Raw genomic sequence first — 25,356 nt, 5'->3', positions numbered from 1 at the left:
AATGTCTAAAGAAATGAAAGCGGATGATTTACACCGTACCTTAGCGTTACAATATCCAAGCATTATCTACATAATTTGCTAAATAACCTGTAAAATGTTCTCGGCCTGCATAGTGAAGTGCATTTCCTTGTTGTTTAGCCAGTGCAATATAAAGTTTGGCTCCCGCTCGGGATCTCCGGTAATTAAACTTGGCACCAAAGGTATATCTATAACATCAATGTACACTGCCAATCATAATTTAAAGAAATATCAAAATCATATGTATTTTGATGAAAAATAATTTATTTTGAATATTATGATACAAATTATATTGAAAGCATAAAAATATGTCAATAGTCGTTCAATAAATTAAATCTTTAATTGTAAATAACTTGTTCTCAATTATTATTGAAATTTTTAAATACTCTACCAGTTTCAGCGTTAATACTTGCTGCCAGATGAAAATGCATTCCTGGATAGTGGTTGGTGCCTTGATAATGGTTGTGGAAATCGTGAACCGAATATGTTGATGGAAGAGTAGGCAGAGTAGGAGCTGTATGACCAGCTTGATTTTGTTGCTGTTTCACGTGTCGTCGAATATGAAAACAAGTTCTGTTAATGAATAAAAATATCAGTGTCACTGCTTTATCGGTTCAAACGCTCAACATATATAATGAAGGATAAGGAGTTCATGCTTTTCAGTCTGACACAACATTGAATACATTTTAGGCCTACGCTTGGTTACCAAACGACCAAGAAGAGATGTAAAAAGGGAACAAATATAATACTTCATGTGTTTCAGACGCTGCATGAAACGATGCTTATGCATGCTATGATGTCGGTTTTTTCCGTGATGACCATGCCTGTCTGGACCTTCAAATTGACTCATGTTGGCTAGCCCTTCAATTTCTGGTGGTATCGTCTCTGCCCAAACGCGACAAATATTGTCACGGCAAGAAGTAACCAGCATGTTAGACACAGATCCCCTATTAGAGAAAAGATCATATTCAATGCAATTACAAATAATTTGTAAAAGCGTTTTGAATGAAGCAGGTAATACTAACTTTGGCATGTATTTACTCGTTTTGCGCCAAGACAATTGAGTAACTGCACGCGGATGAGCGACGTAAACGAAACTGTAACTGATTTCATTGGTTGTAGATTGGCTGAAGTTTGAGTGATCCATGCTTCGTGTTGGAAATACTGCAACATAAACCAGCCAAAATGAAATAAATAATGTAATTCACATGAGATATCAGTAAGCTGGTGATTGAACAAGTTAACATAGTTGTTTACTCTACTGTTTTGTGTCTAAAGATATGAAAGAAAGCTGTAAACTAGCTTACATTGCTTATTTTCAAACCAGATTTTCACTAATCTATCGTTCAGACCAGTTGTTGCAAAAAGAGTGCCATCTGGGCTGAAACTCATAAGATGTACAGGGGTGGCTGTACGGCATTTCCATACGCAGTTCCAAGTTCCTGCATCTGAGCCCATATTCGAATCACCAACTCCTGGACTGTCCGCCTCTCCACCAATGGAAAACGTTACTCCGCCGGTAGCTGATGGGTAAATATCGTGAGAGAGTGAATAATGTTTATTAATGTACACATAAAGAATGTTTGCAGTTTGACAGGTAAACATTTATAAGCGAACGAGAGCCATGCTATGAATACGAGCCAAGTTTATAGGCGACAAACTGCATAATTTAACAAATTATTAGTCGTTTTTTAATCACGGAAATTTCTTTTGCATTTTTTATATTACTCTGCAGTTTCTGTGCACTGCATTTGGCGTGGCATGCCTAAATTATGCGAATCAACAATCAAGCTCATTCTCAAATTGAGCCAAGAACTCACGATCCTGTGAAGTCGATCCAACAGTATTGGGATCTCCAGCTTCTTCCATTTGCAACTTTTGTACTCTTGTCGCTGCTTGTACGTTTGAGTTGAAAATAAATTATTTAACGTTTATAAAAATCTAGTAACTTTATTGAAAACAACTTGACTCTATCAAATGAATTTGAGATATGAAGTTCAATCCTTTTTTTCAACCTAATACATCACACAATTATTTTCTCATTATCACAAGCAACAGAAGAATCTGTGTCAATGACGTTGATCAGTTAATTACATTTCGATCAAACACAGTTTAAGACTACTTACTGTGCTCTTCCTGGAACGGTTGAATATTTTGATGCCATAGCTGCAGCAGCTCCCCACCTGTCAGTATCCTCGTCCCTTCCAAATTCCATGATAAACTACTAATGTGGGAATCTGTTTGAAGACTGCCAGTCTGGACCCAGCGATATTCCAATTGCTAAAGCAAAAGTGTTAAATCAAATGTAAGGTTGTTAGTGGAGAGCTTGAGTTGAAAACGCAAAAAATTTCTCTAAAGCTGTAAATTTCAACCACAAAATTTTCTCCTTTCTTCAAAAAATAGTGACAATCAATGTAGTTGAATGGTATAGTACTTTTATTCTAAATGAATTGATGTGATTCATAAAAAAGAGGTAAAATCTGGTAATTCGATTCTGTGGAATATTGTCAGTTGCTCTTGGATTGGACTTTTTGCAAATTTTTAACTTTCAACATCTCGAAATAATTGTAATTGGTGCAAATTTTACAGACAGCATTAAAGGCAAGGATGGAGTAACAGAATTTGACAAATTATGTCCTCTTCTCTGTTTCTTTGGGTTATGAAAAGGAACGAAAATATCTGCATTACAACATAGGGTACTAGATTCTTCAATTATTCTACTTTAAATAATTCTAGTTAAAGTTTATGGGCGATTTATGTAGATTAGGACATCTGTAACTGCGTTGATGGTTAGCCGACAGAGAGATATTGATCCGAAAATAGAAATCAGCTATTATAGAGAGCAGCCATTTTGGAAATAAAAATACAACGACCGTTTGATAGCTTAAACAAAGTTGAGCTAGTTTCATTTTCTCCTCAATTACGAATCACACCCGACATACTTCACATTTCGTATAACAGCTGACCGAGATGGGCTAAAGTGCCTCTACGAGCTGAAATTTTTTTGTTAATTAGAAAGGCACAAATGCTGTATGCAATTCACGTATAACTGTAGACTATTTTCATGTTGTCTATATGCAATAAGTAAAAAAGAAGCATGAGAATAAATTGCTCTAGAGCAAATCCCAAGGTTTAAGCATAAAAACTAAAGATAGAAAAAAATATACTGCAAGAGTTTTACATAGCAATGGTTACTTAGTTATCAATTTCACACCAGCACACCGCCATTTAATTCATTGAATTACAGCGGGAAGCTAAAAATGAAAGATAATAATAACAACTTACGTGGGAACACGTGCTGTGGATAAGCGGCGTAGGCTCGAATATACAGACTTGGTTTTCATATGCAGCAGCTATTTTCCCAGTGTCAGTGCTACAGTCAAGGCAGCTTATACGAATGTAGTTGTGTACCGCACCTGGTATTATTTGAACCCTTTCAAAGTTGCTAGCAAGAATGACTATGTTGCATCCTGCTGCGTAAGCCTGTGGCAAGAAATAAAAATATAGGTCAATTGATAATACACACATGTATTATTTGTGCTCGATTTGAAAAAAAAAATAAAAATAATCGCAATGATAAGTAAGATAATTTTTATACAGATATAATTAGTCTGGAAATGTTTAAAATCTAATCAGTTCGTTGAGATTTATTGGCATCATTAATTCGTAAATAATGAATTACCTTGTGTGACCCGACTAGATTATTAATCATGTTGAAGTTAGTAACCTTATCGTAATGATTATTGTTGAGGAGAGACCATTATTTCACAGTTTTGGAACTGTTTGAAATTCAGTAAACCGTAATAAAACGAAGTATAGTAATATTTTGCAATCCTAGTTCCTTCAAAATCATTGTGAAAATAAGAAAATAGTGATTTTTTTCTCATCATGTCGTTACAATAATATTACCAACTTCAACCTCATGATTATTGATTATTTTTGCATTATGATTTCTATTGATTTAATCATAATCACACATAATACTCATTTTTGGAACAAGGGCTCTTTAAAAGGTTATTTTCAGCTTATATAAATACCCATTTACAACAGAAAATGAGATATCAGTAAAATAACGTTGCAAAAATTAGATTCTATGAAAAGCACGCTAAAAACCATCTCTTGTTATCTCAACTTATGTGCTGGAAAGTGAAGGAAGGGCTAAATCAATGTATAAAGTTTCTTCAAAGATTGGTTAAAATTAAAATGAGTATTGTCAGTAAATTTTTTTCACATCTGCCAGCAAGAAATTGGTTCATTACACCGAAACACTATAATATTTGAAAAAAACCCGATAGCAGTAAAAAATTTGATTTCTCTTCTGTTTTATTCCAAAGCCAAATTATTAACTAATTAGGAAGAAACGGTTTTTAAAAGTTTTATGATTTTGAAAACAGTTCTTTTCAATTCATATCACTTTTCCATTAATCCTCTCATCTGTTGGTACAATAGCAAAAATTGTTTATGAAAATCAATAAAATTATTAGACTATCGAACTCTATGTTAATATCGAACGAAGAGCACATCATATTCCATTTCATACTCCATTACGTACTCTGCTTAAGGCATCTGAATGTGGATCAATTATGAATGGATTTCTTATCATTTGAAACAACCAGATTGATTACTCATTTCTTATCCGAATTGAAAGAGAAGACCAAGAGTCTTTAGAGATAAGCAAGATATGCATGACTTTGTGATTATTTGTTTGAAGGATCATTGAAACATACAGAATATTTTTACAGATGTGTAATTAAAAATTTATTACCACACTTGTGATAGTCAAAAAATGAATAATTTTGCAAATGCAATGTTTTTCGAGGAATGAGAAAAGATGTAAGAAATTTTCAGGATCATAGTAAAACTGTGGGATATTTATAGCAGGACTGCAATTGGACTTGAACTGGGAGCGGTGACATTTTTTTGTAATGCAGAGTTTTAGCTAAAAATGAACAAGACTTGAGGCATTACAAAATAGAATTCAATGAATTTATGCATGTTTCGAGATAAAACTCAAGTTTGACGTTTTCCCAAGTGAAACATCAGTCAGGGTTCATGTGACGTGCTTGTCAAGTGTGTAAATTTTGAGGAATTATTTTAGCAGACAAGTAGTATAAAAATAAGAATGCGCATTATTGTTGAGTTGGAGTAAACTTAAACTGTTGGGCATACATGTGTCACAAGAGACGCTGGAGATAATATGTGTTGATAATGAAGATAAGTAGCCAACAAAGTCGTTACGTAGTCGGTAAATATGTAGGAAGGTTTTTTCAATAGCAAAATGGATAAAAAATAATAATGATGCGACTATATATTTAAAGGAAATTTCATTGCAGTCGAGATATTTTGAGAAACCGTTGAAAGTTGAAAGAAGCGCATAATACACGTCAGTGGTCAAGTTTGCACTGACAGTCTATTTATAGACAAAGTTTAGACACACCACTGTATGAACGAATTGATGCGTTATGTGCGTGCGGATAATTAATCATTTTCGCTGGACCGACTCGCGTCAGTCGAGGAAAACCGAAATGGATTGTTAAATCAGCTGACTGTTAAAGAGCAGCCGATAAAGCCATATTGACTTTTATCTTAACTACGCGAATCTTCGGCCTAGATATTACCTTTTATTGATCTCAATACGCGCTTTGTAACTGGGCGTTCGACCCAAGGTTCGTTATGAAAAATACATACAGCGGCTCGTTAGCGGGGTGAATTTAAAACGCACGTACCGTGAACGATATTCCCTCAACAGAACCGACAGCGTAACAGCGATCGCCTGCATTGCAGGCACCACTCAGTATCTGATGGCAATTCATGGCTCCTTCATTGATTCACATTATCATTTCTCATTTATTTAATACTGGATGATTTGATAATGCTTGGTTTCCTATTATTTCAGGTTATTACTCTTCTCGTAGCACGTCACTCGATTTATCGGGGTTTGGAGTTATTTAAACAATCAACACTTGTTATACATCCCTATGTACAGTACCTAATCACAATCCGACACTTGAAACTGACGTGCCACTACAACCTAGCAGTCGCTCATCGGCCATCTTTAAATGGAGACTGGAGCCTCCTTGCGGAGTTGCCGGATCCTCATCTTTTCCCACCCCAACGATCCCGAGCACCGTAGTCACATAGAAATCGTCTCTCATTCCCTCAGTCGCCGCCAGCATGCGCTGCTTATTTACAATCAAACAATCGCGGGAATTTCGAATGGAAATATAGAGTCAATTTTTTAACAATAAATCCGTAAAAACGAAACTAGGAGTTGCTATTTCTCCCTATCAAAAAAAAAAAAACATCGCCGACTATCAGCTTTTCATCTTGATCAAAATTAGCGCATCCGCGATGTATTACAGTTACTCTGAATTTTTTTTCATACGAACACTTTCCGAAAAACAATCCGTCTTTATGTTCCTCAGTCAACGCCATTAGTAACATATTCCATAACGATAGGCAGTCACGAACGGCGTTCGTACTAGAATAAAGCCTTTCAATTCCATATATCATAAAATAATCATCACCAGTATCATATTTCATTTGGAAAATCTAACTTTGACTTGTTGATGAACTAAGAAAATGAAAATAAAAAATCATTACGGCTTATTATTTTCAGCCCTGGAATAAGAAATTTCACCTATTTAAAGCTCTTATGTACAGGCTAGTGAGGCTAAATATTAGATATAATCCTGCATAGAACGCAAATCTCGATACTCCATAGCTATTCAGACAGCTGCTTCTTAAGACATGTGTTCTACCCAGGAAGTAAGAAAACAAGAGGCGAAACTCAAGCTTGCATGCCAGCAAAAATTCGGTTCGTTTTTAGTGCAGAATTAATAGTACCGATTTTCTTCATTCACCTTATAATAACTTCACTTTTCACATTTCCCACCATCCGTGCATTTTATTGGTTTGCAAAGTAAGTCAAACAATAAGAATGCTTGGATGGTAAAAAATGTGAAAAGTGAAATTACAGAATCGACCCCCAGACCTTTCTCCTTGAGCGCTCGAGTGGGACTGCTCTCACCTCCTTCTCTCTCGCGAGCTACTCGCGCGCTTTGCGCTTCTTCCTCTGCGCATGCGCGCTACTCGCTTACTCCCCCCACTCTCCGTCTTCCCCACACTCGGATGGCGTACAACTTCTCGCGCTCATCATATCACATGAATGGGGAAAGGTCGTTCGTAATAGATACGATAGTACATAGGTGTAGGCAACGGAAAACGTATTTACTCGACCAACGATAAGAAAAAATATAAAATTCTGTAGCTAGGGGAACAAAGTAAAATTGAAAACTTACCGGAATCAAAAATGAGAGCTGGTTCGAGGCTAAGCTCGGTCGGTGACAATATGGTCCAAAATAATAAGAAATTGCAAAAAAGTGCAAATATTATCATTTTCGACGTGGCGCACCATTCACAGTTTTTCATTTTATTTTTAGTCTGGACTAATTCGTGTAAGTAATATCCGCAATACACAACTATCCGAGGGCTGCATCCGTTGACGGAAGAATTTAGTCAACGGCTGCTCGTATTCACAGTGCATTGGATAATTATAATCAGAATTATCCGCGGATAAATGAACTGTGATGAACAATGATAGATGTCTACAAAGTGTTAGCTTGAAGTAATGAAACGTCTACTCAACACTTGTCACCATCCGCACCTGTATTCATATCAATCGGATTTGTTTCAACATAGCCGTGCTCTGTCCACTGAAGCACTAATTGGTTGTTACACAAATATACTATCCCTAACAAGCAATTATCTGCAGTATTCCAAGGCACGTTAAGAAATTTATAAATCAACTGTTTTCATATTTATTGTGTATTATTTCGCCACCTGAGCGATTATTACGTCAATACTTGCTATGCAAATAATTACATCGTGAATAGTTTCCACCGTTTCAGTTGAATCTCTGAGCATTTTTCTTGATGTTCACTGGTATTTAATTTAATAATCATGAACCAACGATATAATTATTTAATTTTTTTGATTACAGTAAATCTCGTTGACTATTTGGTTCTTATTTTAATCTAACACCGTCGAATTGAAAAACGTATTAAAATTGATAATTTAAAAAAAAGCAAGACTGCTCCAGGTTCGCAATTATACTAAAAGTTACAATCATATCTAATTATTCTCGATGTATTCTCGATGAGGACTTTGAATCACTGAGAAAGTTGACATAGCATTGCGACCCCCCGAATGATCCAGTGTTCCGGTGGTTTGTTCGTTGGGAGCCATATAGCGATCACAAAATTTGTAGAATGTCCAGTGGTAGATAAAACACCTCTACGTTCACTAGTTTTGTACACTGGACAAGTGTAAGTCAGTCTTTCGGGTACGTCTTCTTTTTTCATTGGCGTTAACAAGAGCTGAAACAGTCGAGTATGTAATGTTTAGCGAAATTCGCAAGCTGAAAGGTCTGCGGCTATCTTTACTTATGTATTTTATTCATCTTTTTACACTATGAAACTATTTCTTACGAAAGGCACATCGTCGTGAAGGACTTTTGGATGGCTTTCATCCAGCATCATTTCAGTCATATCAAACCTGGCACCGTCTAGAAACAGTCCGTAAATGTAGATACCGTCTTCAGGAGGCTGTGTGAAATTTTTTTCCTTTTGTGGCATGAAATCGTATACCAGGAGATCGATGGGGATGTGATATTTTCTTGCATAGTTCTGCCTAGCTCCGGTGAGAAACGCTTGCGTGAAATAGAATCCTGATATCCAGAAAGTAATCGGGGGACCCTCTTCAAACCAGAGCTGAAAAGAACAAAATATTGTCTGCCTAGCTAACTATTTTCTATTTTTTGATATACTTTAACTTAACAAAGCAGTACAACACGTATACCTGTAGGAAAGCCAATCGTTGTAGAAAATCGTTAACATAGCTGCCGAGCGGTTTTAACGACGGATAGGAATTCCGTTTCCATAATCCAGGGATTCTTCCCGTCAAAATGGATCCCACGACTTCTTCCAGCTCATAAGACATGGACACAAATCCTTTTGTCCAATAGCAAAAATAAAACTTGCAGTTATGAAACTGTACTTCGAAATTCATTTTCCGCGAAAATACCCATCAGTTAGGTAGAAATTAGTACCTTTGATTGCCTTTTGAACATTGATAAGGCTACTTCTGATGCACTGCAGAAGCTTGTTGAATCGTCCCATTTCTTGAACCAGAACAGTATTCATACTTTGATTGTATGAGGTTGGATAACGTTCTAAGGCTTCGACAAGATCGAAGTCATTTGGCAATCTGTTCAGAATATCGCTGGATACCGAAAACACGATTTCATCTGCTGATTTTCCGCTGCTGTCCGTGTCACCAGTTTCCTATGTCAAGAAACAGACGATGAGAATATTTCAGGTTCCGCAATATATAAACGTAACGTATTGCTCAATTAAGCCACTTATCAACGACAAAAATTATCCATCATTATATTACTCTGTCGTGTACGTTAAACAAGTTGGAGGTGAATTACCTTCAGTTTCTGTATAGCAGCATAAAAACAATATCCATGTAATGAAAAACGTGTAGTGAACGATTGGACTAAGCGAATTGACTACCTACCTCCAGCGTCCATAGATCCTACGGTAGCAGTAATTGGAATAAAAGAGACGTTCATTAATGATATACTAGGGAAACTACGGTTATGCATTACTAATTCTAGCCCCCATACATACCGTCCGATCCTAGCAGCGTGAAAGCATGAGCACTCAATGAAGAACGGAACTAAGTTAGAAAAAAGGTACTAATTTTATGTATATGGTTTTACCTGAGTCAAGAGCACCGATTGGAACAGAAGATCAGTTTCTTGCCCTTCTTTGATGATGTCTGCATTCTCGTTCATCCCAAACACACTTGGTCCAGTAATCAAGGGCAAGTTTCTGGTGTACTCCATATAGGCTTCGTATTCTTTCGCAGATGGGCAATAATAAATTGTAGATGATGAATCATAGTAGTAAACTTCTTGTTCGATGACTTCCCTGAAATTATTTTTGTTCGATTAAAGGACTTGAAAGTCTTGAACAGCAACGGTTATACCTACTTGCAGTAAAACTTAGCCAGGATTGTAACCAATGTCCGTCTATCCCACTCGTCTGTAACCCTTCCTCCATAATTGCACTCCCCTGTCAAGTATTTGAGAGCCTCATACTGCACGTCACTGTATTGGTTTAGAAATATGTGAAGTTGGAATACGCTGATGCGCAAATCGGTCTCATTGAACTCGTATGGAGTGTTCCACCCGATGGGTCCAAATTTCCTCCTCTCTTGCACAATAGCGTGGAAAAAGCACAAAGAGTACAGGAGTTTCTTAAAGGTGTCGCTTTGGGTACAGGATTCATAGAAATCGGAATCCGAGATGGGATCACTTAGATATGAGCGTATGATGTTTGCGCGAAGGCCACTCGGTGGTTCGTTGGTCATTTTGACACCATTTTGGAGAACTGATACTGGGAAATAATCAGCGGGGTAGCTGGTCAGCCACAATCGAAAGTCAGGGTGAATCGTATCAGGGAGCAAGCCCTCGCAAATCTTCTCCAAAGTGCTCATCCAACTCTTGGCCAGGTGGCAGTTTTGCAGTACCACCCAATAGCCGAATTTCACTCCGTCGTTTATCAGCTTCACAGCTATTGGGCCTTGGCCTAATTCCAGAGAAAGCGTACAATTACAATGCAATGGACTTCATCTTATAATTGGTCTAATATCTCCAATCAATCATCACCTTGCCCTAAGGACAGAGAAAATAGTTTTTCTGCTCCAAATCCCTGGTCGTCAGCAAATTTCAGCAATACTTGATTCGGATCGGCTCCAGGTGTTAAAACGAAGATAAGCGGTACGCAGCAGTGAGAATCGGCATATGACGCTGCTAGATCGAAAGGTGGAGGCTCCACAAACTGCCTACCCATTTCGGCTGGAAGACGAGCATTTCGAGTTTACTTATGTACTTATCAGAGATTTATCACTATATTTCTCACCTTCCACGAAAGCCTGAACTGCTGGCACTATTTTGTCTGGTCGAATACATCTCAGGATCAACATTCGTTCCATATGCTTAACATCATCAAACGGAACAGGTAGAGTTGCGTATTGGGGTTGTTTATCGTCAAAGAATGACTTCCAAGCTGATAAATTAGCGGTAAACGATTCTTTGATTCCCTATTGAGTGAAGATAAATGCCATGTTGTTACATGATTCAAACAAATAAGGTCGGAGATTTGATGTTTTTATCAACCTTGAAACCCTCAATGGTATCCAATCTGCAGAGTTCATTCCAAGATTTGACTGGAAGCCAACTAGTTGGATTTTCAAATGGATTGTCTAAGCCGATTCCACCCGTCAGAAGAAACATCCAATGAGGCATTGAGACTTGTCCTTCTTTGTTCAATAAATTGATGACGAGTAGAAACGAGAATAGCAGCTTGTCCTTTTCGAACAGAGAGCGACATATGTTTACGTAAAGAGAGTACGTAAAGTATTTTGTCAGATCAGCCAAACGTAATTGTACGTCGTCGAGCTGCTCAGTGTTTTCGATAGCTGCCTTGAAGAGATTCACAAACCAGGCCAGCGAATACTGATACATCGGGTCTATGTTGGCCAATACAGCTGTAAAGCATCAGTGAATCAAATAATTTTCCTTATGATAATTCAATATTGAAAGCAAAGTGATAAAAATAATATTAAATTAAAGAATGTGACATATCAGGCCGTGATAGTATCTCACCAATGGTGAAAAACAGAACCGTAGAATAAACGGCGATCGGAGTGTACTGCAGTCGAGCAACGTCGATCGACTTCTCAGTGATTTCAGCTGCTGCTTGCTTGATTTGAATATCGTTGCTCAAAACTTTTGACGAGCTTAGAATGCTAATGGCTCCTTCATCCTCCAGGATGTTACCTTCAGAAGCTGACAGAACTTCCAGGATTTTGTCTTCTGTCTCTTTCAACATCCTGTGTTCACGAATAAATTATAATTATCTGTATGTCAAAAGTGTGTATGCTCAGATACGAATGCATCGTTTTACTTTTTATTGGCAGCTCCTTGAACGATCAGAGCATTTTTCTCTGACTCAAGATCTGGTCGTTCTTTTGCAACTACTATTCCAAGGAGTTGATCTTCCAGTCCACCAGGTGTGATCACGAAATTTAACAAGGTTACCTTCACCGCTACTTCAGGCAAATAGTGAGGATTCTGCAGTTTCGTTGTAATGTAGAACCTGTAATATTTAAATTGTTCTTATTCATAGCAAGCCCTGATGAAGATCTTTATTTGGTCTCCCACGGTGTGCGTGCCTGAAATTATGACTGTATTCCACGATTGTATCTCCTAGCTTGATGCACAGTGCTCCACCCTGCTTGAAGGTCTGCTTCATCAAAACTGGTTCCAGCAAAGCATCCAGCTCTTCACCAACATTTTCTAACAGAAGCGGAAGTCCAAATTGTATCGCGTTTTCTAGAGCTCTTGTGTAGTCTCCTTGTGTTAGGCGAATGATGCTCATGTTGTTGGCTTTTTCCATATTCTTCACCCACTTGTTGGCTTGTCCTTGAGGGTCGATCATGAGTGGCCATCGACAAGCATTTCTAAATAATAATCGAAACATTTCGAATTGAGGGTAACTGGCTATCTTCGTCAGTAATTTTTCATAACTTACGTTACTATAATTCCATTGTCGATAGAGAATGAATCACTGGGGAGACCAAATATATTCCACGATCGAATAAGCACAGGATCGCCCAAAGTATCCCTCAATTGAAAATCTTCGGTACATGTTACTTTTAAGTCAGTACACAGTTTTACCCATTTCTCAACTTGACCTACACGGAATGGGGTTGTGTAAGGACCAAGATACGCCACTATCCCCGAACCGATTATAATGTCTCCAGTTAGTTGAAAATATCTGGTAAAAAAGTTAAGTGAATTACGACTATCTAATTATGATCTTCTTTTACATGTCACAAGTTCCGCGGTAGTCTTGGTTTATCAACGTGACAAAATTCTCGATTATAAAAAACACTACCTTTCACCCAACGACTTTGCACTCTCTGACCACCGCGTATATTCACCACCTAAGCCACCTATAAGTTCTTCAGCTCGTCTCAGTTTTTGCTCGCAGTCTGTAACCTTATCCATCATTCCCTGGTAATCGGCCTTGCGAGTCTGCAAGACGTCTTCAAGTGCCGTCAGTTTAGCCTGAGACCAATGCAATTTGTGTGAACTTAAAAAGATTAGTTGATCTATTACCAGCGAAAAATAATTACCTGGACTTGTCGAAGCTGTTCACGTTTGATCGCAAGTTCACCCATGGCTTCATTGTACTTTGCTTGCGCTTCGGCCAAAGCTCTTTTCTTCGGTGCAACAACTTTAGCTACTTTGTCGTACTCGGATATAGCATAAACCCAGCGACATAAGCCTTCGCAGGCGGTTGATGCGGTCTTGATTTTGTCAGGATCGAAGTTAACGTTGGTTAAATAATCTTTCCGTATCTTCTCCATCACACGTTCAGGGATGTTATCCTTATCATAATTTATCAAGGAATCCATGAACTTTATGTCGCTCAAAACTTTTAACGATGCTTTCCAATAATCATCGCACAACTTTCCATCAGGTCCCTGTACTCTCTCCGGTTTGACTTCCTGTAGATCAAGAGAGTCACTGAATGCAGCACAGGTATCACACGAGATGAAATGACCGAAATTAAATCTCACGGTCAAAAAGTGCTAACCTTGAGAATGCAGATGCTTTCCATAACTAGTTTCACACCAGCAGGTGGATTCTTCATTGTTTTGACCACCGCGATATCGGCAGGTGTCAGGGTGTTCAGAGCGGCATTAGCACGATTCAGAATCGGCATTGCCTGCTCTAAGTTTGCGTCACATTCCGACTTGATTTTAGATGCTGCTGCTGCTACTTCCTACAAAGTTCAATCAGTGCCTGAATACCGAAGGAATGGAGAGAGCGGTGTAGTTGACCAAGCATAGAAAAATAGCTCATCTCACCTGTGCTGCTTCTTCATCTACTTTAACAACTTTCTCCACTTCGGCCACTTGGACACTCTCGGCTTCAACGTGTTCAAGTATTTGCTGAACTTCACTCGCTGCAGTGACAAGCATTGGTTGTAATTCCCTTAAGGTTTCTTGCATTTCTTTGACTTGCTGATTGGTGTTGTCTAATTTATCTAGACCTCCTTCGTACCGCGTTTTTGCAAATATCACCTCGCTGAAAATCATGAAGGTTTTAACGCAGATTTGAATTAGTCAGGTTGAATATTACAGTGAATTGAAACTTACCCTCGTTTCTTTTCTAATAGTGATTTGAACGTGTTGATTAATTCCAAGTATGACGTTGGAGTTACATATGTCCTCCGGCGTACCCTTGTAAAAAATTCCTTGCTCATCTGCTGCGTTGACATGTGAAAGTACTGGCACATGTCAATACACGCCATCCTTTCTGCTTCAGGAAGTTCAATTTCACCCAAAAATCGAGTCGCTACCGCTAACAGTGCATCCTCTGGCCACGGCTGATTGGGATCAAATAATCACGATCCAATTGAGATCTGAGAAGGAGATACCCTGGTGACCCAAGAAATGAAGGGATGCAGAAAGTGCTAACCTGGAGCCAGTCGATGGTGCAACAATTAACCAGAGCTGGAAATTTCCGGATTCTGTTGCGAAAACCATCGCCGATTGGAGACATTGCCACAACAATATGTAATTGATCACGAGCAATCTGGACGAAGAAGTTGAACAGCGCTACTGGACTGCCATCAGTTTGTACAGACTTTTCTCTTTGGCGATCGATCTGTCGCATTTTTTCGCAAATTTCTGCTCTCTCGTCAGCAGAAAATAGATTCGGAACCTGTAAGATCATTTATAGTAGATGTACCTAATGTGTAAAAGCTTTTAAAGTATGATCTTAGGTAACTGACCTCTCCAGAATTCAACATATTGCTAATGTCCTCCAAAAAACTTTCTTCCTTGATCTGCGTGTCGGTAAAAAGGAAAGTAGAATGTAGATCTGTTGCGGTGCTTTTCATCAGGATGACTTTGAGATCATCGTGCCACTCATTACTACCATATTGTTTGCTGATTTCGACTTGGAAAAGTTCATATTCGGAGATGTGTGCAGCCAATCTAGTAAGGGATTGTCTACCGGATCCTCCAACTCCAACCAGGAGGGCATGGCTACGCGGCTGCTTTATGATCCGGCATATTTTTGAAAGATGCTCGATTGCAAATCTAAATGAATCAGTTGAAATATTTATCAATTTATGCGTAGTAGCAGTACTATAGTATCAATCACCCATATATTTTACTTCACATTAAATTTACAGCACTCTGATAAAGTTCAACTCAGTGGGGGTTACCTGAATAGCACCAGATTCATTGGCTTTTTTGTCATCGAGTTGAACTCTGCAAGATACGCTTCGACTATTACTCTGAGGTTATCCAGGTCTTGGACTTCCTGGTACTGACGTATGTCAACTTTTGGATCAGAGAAGTCGCAATATAACAAATTCCGAAGTTCGAAGTCGCCAACCTAGGAATGCGAAGAAACTATTGTAATAGTACCCTTCGAGTGATTAGATGCTACCGATATCTTACAGGCCCTTTCTTATCCGCGGTCAAATCGCTGAACATATGGTCCATGTCTATTTCCATTCTCTCCTGAACGGTTCTGTGAAGTTGATCGATAAGCCAGTTGGTATCTATCTCGTCGACCAATCTGTCTCCGTACACCCGGAGGATCTCATGAACCCAGAGTCGTTTCATGTTGACCAGTGTCGGCATTGTTTCCGGAACAGACAAGAGCACGCCCTATAGTGGAATTAAATGTTGTGCCATCAGCAACGGAAGATGAAGTAAAACTTCATGGTATGGTTGTTCGCGACGTTGTGAACGTAGTGATTTCGCCTACCTGTATTACCCTCGAGAAATCACGAAGATTGAATAAGTAGTGAGACTTAGCAGGAGTCGGTAAGAGATGCCTGAGACTCTCTTTGTAGATGTCCATGGTTGCCATAACAATCTGTTCAATGCACGGGTCAAACTCTTTGCTAAATCCTCTGGAGAGATGAATCGTGATATTAGATTCATTATCCTACTTGGTAAATAATTTGGTTATTCTGCCACCGACAGTTCTTACCTAGTGTCTAAATGCCAGAGCACAATTTTACTGAATATTGTGATCATAACGTCGTCTTCGAACTCTGATATAGTTAACGCGAAGAAATGGCGTTTGAACCTTGGTGTGACATCTTTACCACTACCACCTGGTGGTCCCATGGCACACATCAACTGAATCTCGATAAGTTTCACCGGGACAATTTCCTTTCTATCATACCTGCGAATTATCTTCGATATTTACGTGACCTCACAACCACAGAACAACAGATATATCCTTTGATTTTTACCACTGCCAATGGTCTAGCCATTGCCTCAACAACTCGATCGGGGGCTGAGCTCCGTAGATTTCTTTCAAGGGCATAGAAACATCATCCACAAAAATGACCCACCGCTTTCCAATCGGTGGACCATATACACCCTTTCTACGTTTATCTAGCTTGCTCATTATGATGTCTTGGGTTTGATTAGCGGTTGTTTGTGCCGAGAAATTTATGAATAAGGGTTTGTAGATATTTGTGTTGTTCTTTCTCAGCAGAAAGTCCACGATGTAAACTGATTTTCCAGTGCCAGTCGGGCCCACAAAAAGTACAGGCTTTTGATGTTGGACCAGTAATTGAAAGAGGGTTATATATCTGACTGTCTCTACTGTTGGCACGATAATCTGATTCACCGGTATATCACGGGGAATAGGTGGTGCATTGATCAATTCATCGGACCATAATTTCCATTTTCCTTTACCCTGGTGAATGTAAATTTTCCTTTAGTGTTTGAAGTTCTATCTCCAATACAGTAATTCCGTCTAAATACCTCTCGTATGAATCTGTAGTCGAAAACAAGTCCGTCCTTTGGCATGATGAATATGTACGGTTTAATTGGAGGATCAATAGGTTTGGGCAATCTAAACTCTTCGAGTAGGACTGCGGGAAATTCTTTTTCCAGTAAACCTCGGAAGAGTCTACTGAACTTTTCTCTGTGACGTGCTTCCAGTGTTCCACCCATAGCCCAGATACAGGAGAAAAAGAACGAGCCCTGGTACGTGAAGCATTAAACAATACTGGACCGCAGTAAGCAATCAATAAATAAATTATCAATCAATAAACCTAAGCCTTAGATCGGTTATAATATATCTTACCTCCGTTTGTGCCCTGAGGTCCATATCAGACATACCTTCCAAAAACTTTTCGTCGTGGAAATCTTCCAAGAAGCAGTCCATGAGGTACATCAGTGATCGCACTAAATTTGAATCAGGCATCGGTGCGAGTTCCTGGATTAAGAAAATCAAGCTTTATTCAGCAAGCCAAAATAATAGGATTCTAAAGACATCTTTAATTACCGTGACGCCACCTCTGCGCAATAAGTGTAACAATGGTCGACAAAAACGGAAAAATAGGCAGTCTCTCACGAAATTCTTCAGCCACTCTCCTAATGCCTTGGGAACTTCTTGAAGCCAAGACACAAGCAAGGGTGTCCACCCTAAAGCCACTGGTTCCATGTAAATCATACCTGTTGAGTTGACTTTGTTTAGGAAAGCATAATTATATTGTTACTATGACTTATTTTTATATTTCTTATATTCATTACCACATCGAGATACCGTAGCAGGTGAGGCAACCTCGAGGTCCATCGGTTCGAAAATCAAATTGGTGGTTGGTGCCAGCTGGATAATTTCTCCGCTCATTAGGCACAACTTTTTGTTATCGTCTAAAACAGTATTCATGTTTTCTATCCACACCGCGTCCACTGGCCCATCGAATATAAGCCACTTGCGATTATCATTTGTGGACACGGCAAAAGCCCGATAACTTACAGCCAATACTCCGTCGCTCCACTCATGTGATGCCCCGTCAAACTGGCCGTAAAGTTGACCCATCGTAATAGACTTCGGATTAATTACAGTTATCTCAACTTTATGCTCGTCCATTAATTGCTGTAACAATAAAGATGAATAGCTCTAAATAGTAAAGACGAGAAATGGGTGAGCAATGATCTCATACCCGTTGCTCGATCAACTCCAATGCGTCAGCGAGCATTCTATAAGCTGTCGTTTTTCCACCGAAAGGATACCCGACGATCATGAAACCGTGCCTCACGATCATCATTTCGAATATTTGCTGGATTTTTTCTAGGAATACTGGCGTGCATTGAATGTTAGCCTTTTCACACGCGTCCCGAGCACAAGTATTTAAATCAGTATAGTCAGGTTCAGGAAGAACCACGTTAGGGAATAGATCTGAAGCAATACCCTGTGGGTTTCAACGTTATTTTTCATTTCATATACGTTGAAAATTGTACCATAGAAACTGAAACTCACATGAAAGAGTGGCAAGTCATGACTGAGGAATTTCGGAAGGTTGACATCTTTAATGCTGCGTAGCATGAGTATGTCTTCATTCTCGTTTGGATACTTCAATTTCAAATTTCCAGCAGCTACGAGTACGGATTTCACAGCTCTCATTCCGTAATCGTAATGGCATTGACTTGATAGCTGTTCCGAGCAGAGTCTGTAGGCCATCACGATTTTCACGGACAATGGTCGCGCGCTATAGAAGCCATATGAGTATAATGTGTTCTCTGATATTAATCCGTAATCTGGTACCTACAGAGTTGAAAACACAAGCCTAACAATCATTCTGAAATATGTTCAAGCTGACAAGCTCGCGATATCACTGACCATCATGGCAACAGAACGGAAAAGAGCTTTCAAGTTGTCCGGAAGCTCCGATCTTCCGGCATAACCAGGATTCATGGTGATGAAAACTGCGCAAGTGGGATCCAGGGTCAGTTGAGTGCCTTCAAAAATCAGCGTTTGCTTTCCCGATTGAATACCGCGTTGGATGGTGAGGATTTGTTGAGCAACTACCGAGAGGACCTCGAGGTCGATGCGATTGAACTCGTCGAAGCATGACCACGCTCCACATGATGCTAGGCCCTGCATATTGGAGGTAATTTTTACGTATCATGTAGAAGAAATTTAACCAGAGCAGATATGTTACGATCCAGTCAACCGTACCTTGAAAAATTTACCAAGGGCAAGGTAGTCCAAACCGTCGGAACAATTGAATACGACGCACTGCTTAGCGACAGCCTTTGCCAGGTCTTTGGTAGTCTCTGTCTTGCCAGTACCTGCAGGACCCTCTGGAGCTCCACCAAGATGCAGACTTAAAGCACCAAACAATGTTCTATAGCACCTGTCTGTTAACGGGGTTATAACAAGTCGCGGTGAGTTTCCAAGATATTCGTAACCGTAGCGCAACGAAGAATTGATCATCATTGTTTGCAAGTCTTCCATCTGTGAAATAATTCGGAAAAATTGATGATGTTGCATATAGATTTTTCGACGGAAAATGAAGGTGTGATCGATATTTATCATTCTCGAAGTTCTCACCTGCCAGTAGTAACGCATCTGACACAGCCATTTGAAATCCATTTCCGACTCAACTTGATCTTCCCACAATCCCACCAAAACATCTCGAGCATGAACATCTAACGTGACCAACGCTCCTAGCAAATATTACGAAATATTCGTAGTGCAATATGTGCAAGTCCGCAGTGTCAGAAAATGTCCCCCTCTTACCTAATGTCGTTCGATTCTGGATGGACAGTTTTCCACGCACCAGAATGATGATCTGGTTCAGATTATAGTTGCACTTTTCAATATATTCCTTCAGCCCTTTTTGTCCTTGAGAAAAAGCTGCCGTGACTTCAGCAGTCCAGTACATTTGTCCGATACAGAGAACCGTCTGCCCTGGCCAGTCTAGCACCCACTTTGACCTGAGTTTCTTTGGATAGGTGTTTTTCGCATTTATAACCTATCCATTGGAGGGGGAGAAAGATAAAATATCATCAATACCGAATTACAGTAGTGGCATTATTGAATTAAATTTGTTCAGAGTACACACCATAGCGCGTACACTTTTTTTCATGTCATCTTCAAGCTGTAAGAGCCACTTCTCGACCTGTCCCCGAGCCGCTGAAGTGTCGATTACAAACTCGAGGGTAACTTCTTCACCTTCGGACGATCTCATTGCGGTAACTTCCATGTCTTCGGTGAAATTCAATTTCGCTATCCCTTCGAAACATTTTTTCAAGTGAGGTTGAACTCTAACGGATAAAAAGAAATGCTGAACTTTGCTTATGTCACACTTGACGTTGAGCAGATAGACTTACCTAGTTGGATCCTTGGTTTCAGACAAAATTTCCAACAACTCGTCATTGGATAGGAAAAAGAATCTGGCGAAGTACAATCTCTTTTTTTCCAAGTATTCATTCAATCCTTTTTGAATAAGTTCCAAGAGCCCCATACTTTTTTGGAGACGATCGAGCATCTTCTCAATTTCGACTACCGTCAAAACTCTGGGATCGGATATTACAGTGCCCATGATGTCTCGCCAAATCTAAATCAGAACAACATCCATATAACCATTGGTTCTCGTTTTTGAATATTTTTAACATGCCTTGTCAACAGCATTGAAGCGGCGTCCCTCCTCTGGCATCTGCTGCTGGATGTCAGGAGATGAGAAAATTGGCTCAAGATACATCCATGTCGATTGCACTTTCAACCAGTAATCGATAATATCTTGAAGTAAATGAAGTTTGGCTTCCCATTCTCTGGAAAGTTGAAAGATTCACAACCACAGTTATATTGTTGATAGCAACAGATTAACCATTCGTACTTAGGACTGACTACTTACAGAGTCTCACTCTCAAATGGCTTGATGTAGACAGAGTTCTTCATCGTCTGAGCCTTCGTCAGGTGGTCGTCCAGCAGCAGTTGAATGTCATCTACACTGGCCACAACGTATGTCCCAGTATCGCGATACGGAGTGACTGTAAACTCCATCTCTGTCCAGTCAGTATGCATTCTTTGAAGAGCCTTTTCCAAGTTGTTCTCTTTCGTTGCAGCCTCAGAAAGGGCCTCAAACTTATCCACGTACTCGTCCAGTCCGAAATCTAATATCTATGTATCATTGCATTGCCCGCAAATTATTGAATCATATAACACAAATCGATTTTAGAGCATTGTACGTCAATTAAATCACTTGCCTTTGCCAGTGTCATGTTATGATCGACTTTAATGGGAAAACCAACGAGCTCCGAAACCTGTTCCCAATGTCTAGCCTTCAGCCCAGGATTTCCCAACGTCATTATAACGGGTAGGTGTTCTTTGAATTCCTCGATTCTACATTTGATTGTTTCAGCCAATTTCCTGAGGATTGGCTCCTGGAAGGTCTTTTCGAGTTTGTAGACTGTACGATAAGCAACACCGACATCTGACTCAATTGTTTCAGGATCATATGACCCGATTTGAGCACTTGTCCACTTTTCATAGTTGGAAAGAAACTCGCAGGCAGCATCGAATAACTTTTTATAGGGCATTAGTCTGTCGGCAATCTGTTTTTGAGCGATGTACAATGAGTTGCTTTGCAATTGTGGATGAATCGGTTGAAGAATCCAAAAATGTATCAGCAAGTTTACCTTTTTACGCAGTGGATACTGCGATAACTCCCAGCCGAACATTTGCTCCTCCTCGTTGAATCTTTCAATTCTATCCATAGCCGCGATTAGTCGGTTCTCAAGACTTGTTGTCTTCTTTTTGTAACGAAATATCTCATCGACGTTACCCCAATACTGTATTTCGTCACACTGCTTCCAGTATAACTGTAAGTCTTGTTCGAATTTTTGAATTCGTACTGACAAAACTTCCTGATATTCAATCGTTTTCTGTGCCACTATTTCTCGGTGTTCTTCGAAGACAGAAGGCATGCGGTAGCACCTTTTCAAAGGAAAAAGTGTAAAATACTAAAAACGGAGATTAATTTGGGGGCAAAAACACAACGGTGAATTCCTACCAATGAAAAGCAGCATTCACTGATTTTATTTCAACAGGAGTGAGCAGGGAGTAGTCTGTCAAAAATATGATGTACTGCAGAACTTCTCTTAGCCTCTCTTCAAGCAAAAACACCAATTCAGTTTCAGCCTTCTTCACAAATTTTATGAGCTGCATTAGTTCAGGGGTCCCTGGTGGAGTGCAGAGGGCTTGATCAGCAATGGCTTCGTATTCCTCGCAGATCCTACAGATTGTAGTTTTCAAAAATCATCATTAGGAAAAATTAAGTTGTCAATAAGTCCCAATCGGACCAAATCCAGAGATTTGTTTCTTTTTCATGTGTGGAGCGAAACAGCGTTAAAAATCAATACAGAAATCCTTGGCTTACAATCTACATTTGTGCTGATAATCCGAAACCATCTCCAGTACGAGGGTTTCTTTCTGAGCAGCCGCCATTGATGCAATACTTTCAATCAGATGCGTTCTCCGTATGGCAAACATTCCCAAAAAAACTGTGTGTTCATTCGTCACAGGGATATCCATGCTGAGCTGGTGAAACTTGTTGATTAGCACACCGTATTCTTGCAGATTGTGCGGGGGATCTGCGTCTATGAATTCAAAAACCGTTCGGTTTTCGTGATCATCGATCAATGACATGTACTGGTCAAAATCCCGTAGGCGTTGCTCTGGCCCGACACGTTGTTCTTCGATGAGATTGACGATTTGTTGACTGTAACTGTCGATGACTTCCCGAAGAATGACTGGCTGCCGTAGTTTGAGTAAAGCGTGATATTAGTGGAATTGGATTTAGAATATTCGCGACTTGGTAAAAAGTTATGACGTTCTAGATGTATGAATAGGTATTATCTCGAGTGGCGCACAAACCTGCAAGACCTTGACAGGTCCGTTGTAATCTTTGTACAATTTGACTTCAAGGCGAGGTACGTGTTTTACTGCCTCCAGAAGTGAAGTCAACAGGGTGATCAAAGTGTCTGTGAAGTTCTTGAACGAAGGCTCGAACGTTAAGATTTTATTTCTTATAATCACGTTCAAATTGAATCCACACTACCAAAGCGTATGATTGTTTGATTATTGAGAACAGGTAATTTTTACATACATTTTCTTTACAATCAATTCGACAAATATCTACTCGAGGAAAAATCATAAAACTTGGCACTTACATTTTTCACATTCAATATTCTCTTTGTCTGCATGAAAATAAATTTTGAAGTGAATATGAATATCGGTGTAGGCTAAATTCCTCGAGTTACAAATTGACGACTGCAGAAAAACTCAAAGATTCTCAAAAAAATGAAAATAAACTTGTCACTTACTCGGAAGCTCAAAATATAAGCCATGTAGTCTTTGATTGATTCCAAACAAAGATCACGGAGTTGGGATTCCATAATTGTTGCCAGGCAGTGGAAGAATTGCTCTCTTTTTCCTGGATTGCTTGCGCCTGGCAGCAATCCCTTTTTATGTCCCTGAAAACGTCCTTGAAGAAGTGAGGAAATCGCGGTAACGCTGTTTAACTTCATTCGATGGCAAATCCATTCAACCCTCATGATTTGAATAAATTTTTTACTGCACTTACAGCTGTAAATATGCGTAAGATTTTCGGAAACCAATTGTTACACAGCGCATCTTTAGCTTTCGCGACCATTCGTGAAAATCGCCAGTCAAAACTCTCCAGGTCATAGATCTCACCGTAGGTCTCGAGTTCTCTTTTGTTTATCAGCCGTAATTGACTACAAAAAGGCAGGAGAGAATTTTTCAAAATAAACAATTCAAAATCGGCAATGCTTTAGTGTACTCACTGAAATTCTCTGTACCAGAGATCCAGAGTCTTGCGAATGCAAGGATTGTACAAGTTCAAAATCTTTTCTAACTTAGCCTGGGTCGCTTTATACCGAATACTGTGCTGTGGTGAAAAGTGTTTGATTTCGTAATTTTCATTAGATACTGTTTGCTGAAATATAATATAACATTGCGGGTGAGTATTTGTCTCTGAGGATCTTCATGGATAATCTGCATATCAGAAATGCGACCCACCACTTCTTCCTCCATATTTTCTGGCTTCAGCGGATCCTGAAGAACAAAATCAACAACGGATTTCTTGACGCTCAGCATGTAGTCGTCCAGAGCATCTTTTTCAAGCTGCTTTAAGATTTCTGGAAAGTGTTCTCTCCACTTAACGGGTATGAGAGCGATGATATTCTTCATCACCGCGACGTCGATTGGTCCAACATGAGCATTGTCGATACCGTGCAGAATGTAATAGTAATATCTGAGCAATTCTCGTTCATCCTCCGTTAACCAGCCATCCCCAGGATCACCAGGACACACATCGGCGGTTTCGTCGGCGGCAGATACGATCTTAACTACCTTTTCCCTGAATTCCTCACGCCGTTTACGCAGTGCCGTGTAGCAATTCATCTTGAAATTGAGCTCCTGCTGCCGGCGAGCTTTGGAAGGGGTGGACCTGATAAGCCTGTGTTCGAGACAAGTCCAAGAGAAATATTAAAAGAATCAAACTATCATTCGGAGAATGATTCAAAGTGTAGTTTGAAACAAATTGGTTGTAAGTTACACGTATATAAAAATAATGCACCTCGGTATCTTTTCCTTAGGAAACTCAAAGAGCTGTTCAGGGAATGAAATGATTGGCTCCTTTTCGAAATTGTCTTCGGAGTGGTCATCCTCGTGTTTGGCGGGCTGAGAGTGTTTGCTCTGGTCCTTTCTTTTGGCACCTCTGCCAGGTCGTGCTCCAAAAGCCGAAGCAGCCCTAGTGGACTTTCTACAAGGGTGACCGAGCGAAAATCTTCCTCCGTGACAGGGCAGTTTTTCCTTCTTGCAGGAGTCTGGTAACAACTCTTTAACACGGCACGTAAAATCTGTTCCACATTCATCTTCTCTGTCACAGTCTCCGAAAGAGGATGATACCGCTTTGCTTAAATGATCCATAGTGCTTCCATGTGTGATTTAATTTCCTACGGTGTGGCTTGTTTCTGAATATTTAATGCCTCACTTTGAATTTTAGCTACAGCAGGAATGCTCAGCCACATTGAGGAAGTGCTCTTGATGTAGTGACTTATGACATTTGAAATCCGATCGGCTTGACAGAAAACTGTTGACCACATGGCGAGCTTGTCGGCAAACTAACAGTACCGATCAATGAATCATCTGTTATTTGTTTACTCAGTTCCATGGCAACTGAAAGGGGCAGATATCAGCTACGGTATACTTTGGGATCAATTTTCCTGCACCTACGCATACCTACGCATACCTTGAATCATGAATTCTTGTAAATTGAAACGAAACTTCGGGGTCTCTCCGTTAAGATCCTCACATGCATCGATTCAAGGAATCGTTGT

At 39.6% G+C, this 25,356-nt stretch overlaps 2 protein-coding genes across 3 annotated transcripts in view; both read right to left on the bottom strand.

The window, feature by feature from the left end:
- The window catches only part of LOC107225819 (dmX-like protein 2), a 28,023-nt gene extending 21,934 nt beyond the window's left edge, over positions 1 to 6,089 (bottom strand). For both annotated transcript variants that reach the window (XM_046732884.1, XM_046732885.1), the window contains exons 1-9: positions 5,745 to 6,089; positions 3,304 to 3,501; positions 2,145 to 2,298; positions 1,839 to 1,913; positions 1,326 to 1,541; positions 1,044 to 1,182; positions 768 to 965; positions 410 to 591; positions 88 to 206 (exon numbers count right to left, since the gene is read on the bottom strand). In XM_046732884.1, the coding sequence (XP_046588840.1) occupies positions 88 to 206; positions 410 to 591; positions 768 to 965; positions 1,044 to 1,182; positions 1,326 to 1,541; positions 1,839 to 1,913; positions 2,145 to 2,298; positions 3,304 to 3,501; positions 5,745 to 5,831 (1,368 nt within the window). In that variant the 5' untranslated portion in view covers positions 5,832 to 6,089. The remainder of the gene's footprint in view (positions 1 to 87; positions 207 to 409; positions 592 to 767; positions 966 to 1,043; positions 1,183 to 1,325; positions 1,542 to 1,838; positions 1,914 to 2,144; positions 2,299 to 3,303; positions 3,502 to 5,744) is intronic.
- Positions 6,090 to 7,663: 1,574 nt separating this feature from the next.
- LOC107225801 (dynein axonemal heavy chain 7-like) lies at positions 7,664 to 25,347 on the bottom strand. Its single transcript, XM_046731435.1, has 54 exons — positions 25,259 to 25,347; positions 24,594 to 25,195; positions 24,035 to 24,473; positions 23,800 to 23,951; positions 23,577 to 23,730; positions 23,317 to 23,466; positions 23,164 to 23,190; positions 22,868 to 23,047; positions 22,371 to 22,747; positions 22,005 to 22,226; positions 21,631 to 21,928; positions 21,199 to 21,546; positions 20,847 to 21,112; positions 20,610 to 20,763; positions 20,323 to 20,549; positions 20,055 to 20,256; positions 19,730 to 19,964; positions 19,541 to 19,656; positions 19,166 to 19,444; positions 18,827 to 19,084; positions 18,467 to 18,751; positions 18,150 to 18,398; positions 17,737 to 18,082; positions 17,489 to 17,658; positions 17,288 to 17,419; positions 16,963 to 17,184; positions 16,443 to 16,894; positions 16,175 to 16,372; positions 15,947 to 16,094; positions 15,634 to 15,846; positions 15,396 to 15,568; positions 14,958 to 15,267; positions 14,642 to 14,887; positions 14,320 to 14,549; positions 14,029 to 14,248; positions 13,755 to 13,943; positions 13,291 to 13,665; positions 13,050 to 13,222; positions 12,684 to 12,929; positions 12,325 to 12,612; positions 12,057 to 12,248; positions 11,756 to 11,982; positions 11,267 to 11,637; positions 11,010 to 11,190; positions 10,757 to 10,945; positions 10,079 to 10,676; positions 9,806 to 10,016; positions 9,714 to 9,722; positions 9,601 to 9,618; positions 9,512 to 9,520; positions 9,128 to 9,362; positions 8,878 to 9,029; positions 8,508 to 8,789; positions 7,664 to 8,396 (listed from the first exon to the last, which is right to left on the bottom strand). The coding sequence occupies exons 2-54, from the start codon at positions 24,944 to 24,946 to the stop codon at positions 8,190 to 8,192; spliced, it is 12,183 nt and encodes a 4,060-aa protein (XP_046587391.1). The 5' UTR covers positions 24,947 to 25,195; positions 25,259 to 25,347; the 3' UTR covers positions 7,664 to 8,189.
- Positions 25,348 to 25,356: the final 9 nt, after the last annotated feature.

The sequence above is a fragment of the Neodiprion lecontei genome, chromosome 2 (genome assembly GCF_021901455.1).
Source record: "Neodiprion lecontei isolate iyNeoLeco1 chromosome 2, iyNeoLeco1.1, whole genome shotgun sequence".
NCBI lineage: Eukaryota > Metazoa > Arthropoda > Insecta > Hymenoptera > Diprionidae > Neodiprion > Neodiprion lecontei.
The sequence above is the reverse complement of the archived record's forward strand: the minus strand, read 5'-3'. Positions and strand labels throughout refer to the sequence as shown.

Excerpts from the sequence above, each read along its gene's own strand:
- LOC107225801 (XM_046731435.1), bottom strand. The coding sequence starts at position 24,946 with ATGGATCATTTAAGCAAAGCGGTATCATCCTCTTTCGGAGACTGTGAC. Across the intron at positions 11,983-12,056 it reads CAAGGAGCTGCCAATAAAAA|GATGTTGAAAGAGACAGAAG; the intron begins GTAAAACGATGC and ends TCGTGAACACAG. Across the intron at positions 10,946-11,009 it reads AGTTCAGGCTTTCGTGGAAG|CCGAAATGGGTAGGCAGTTT; the intron begins GTGAGAAATATA and ends CTCGTCTTCCAG.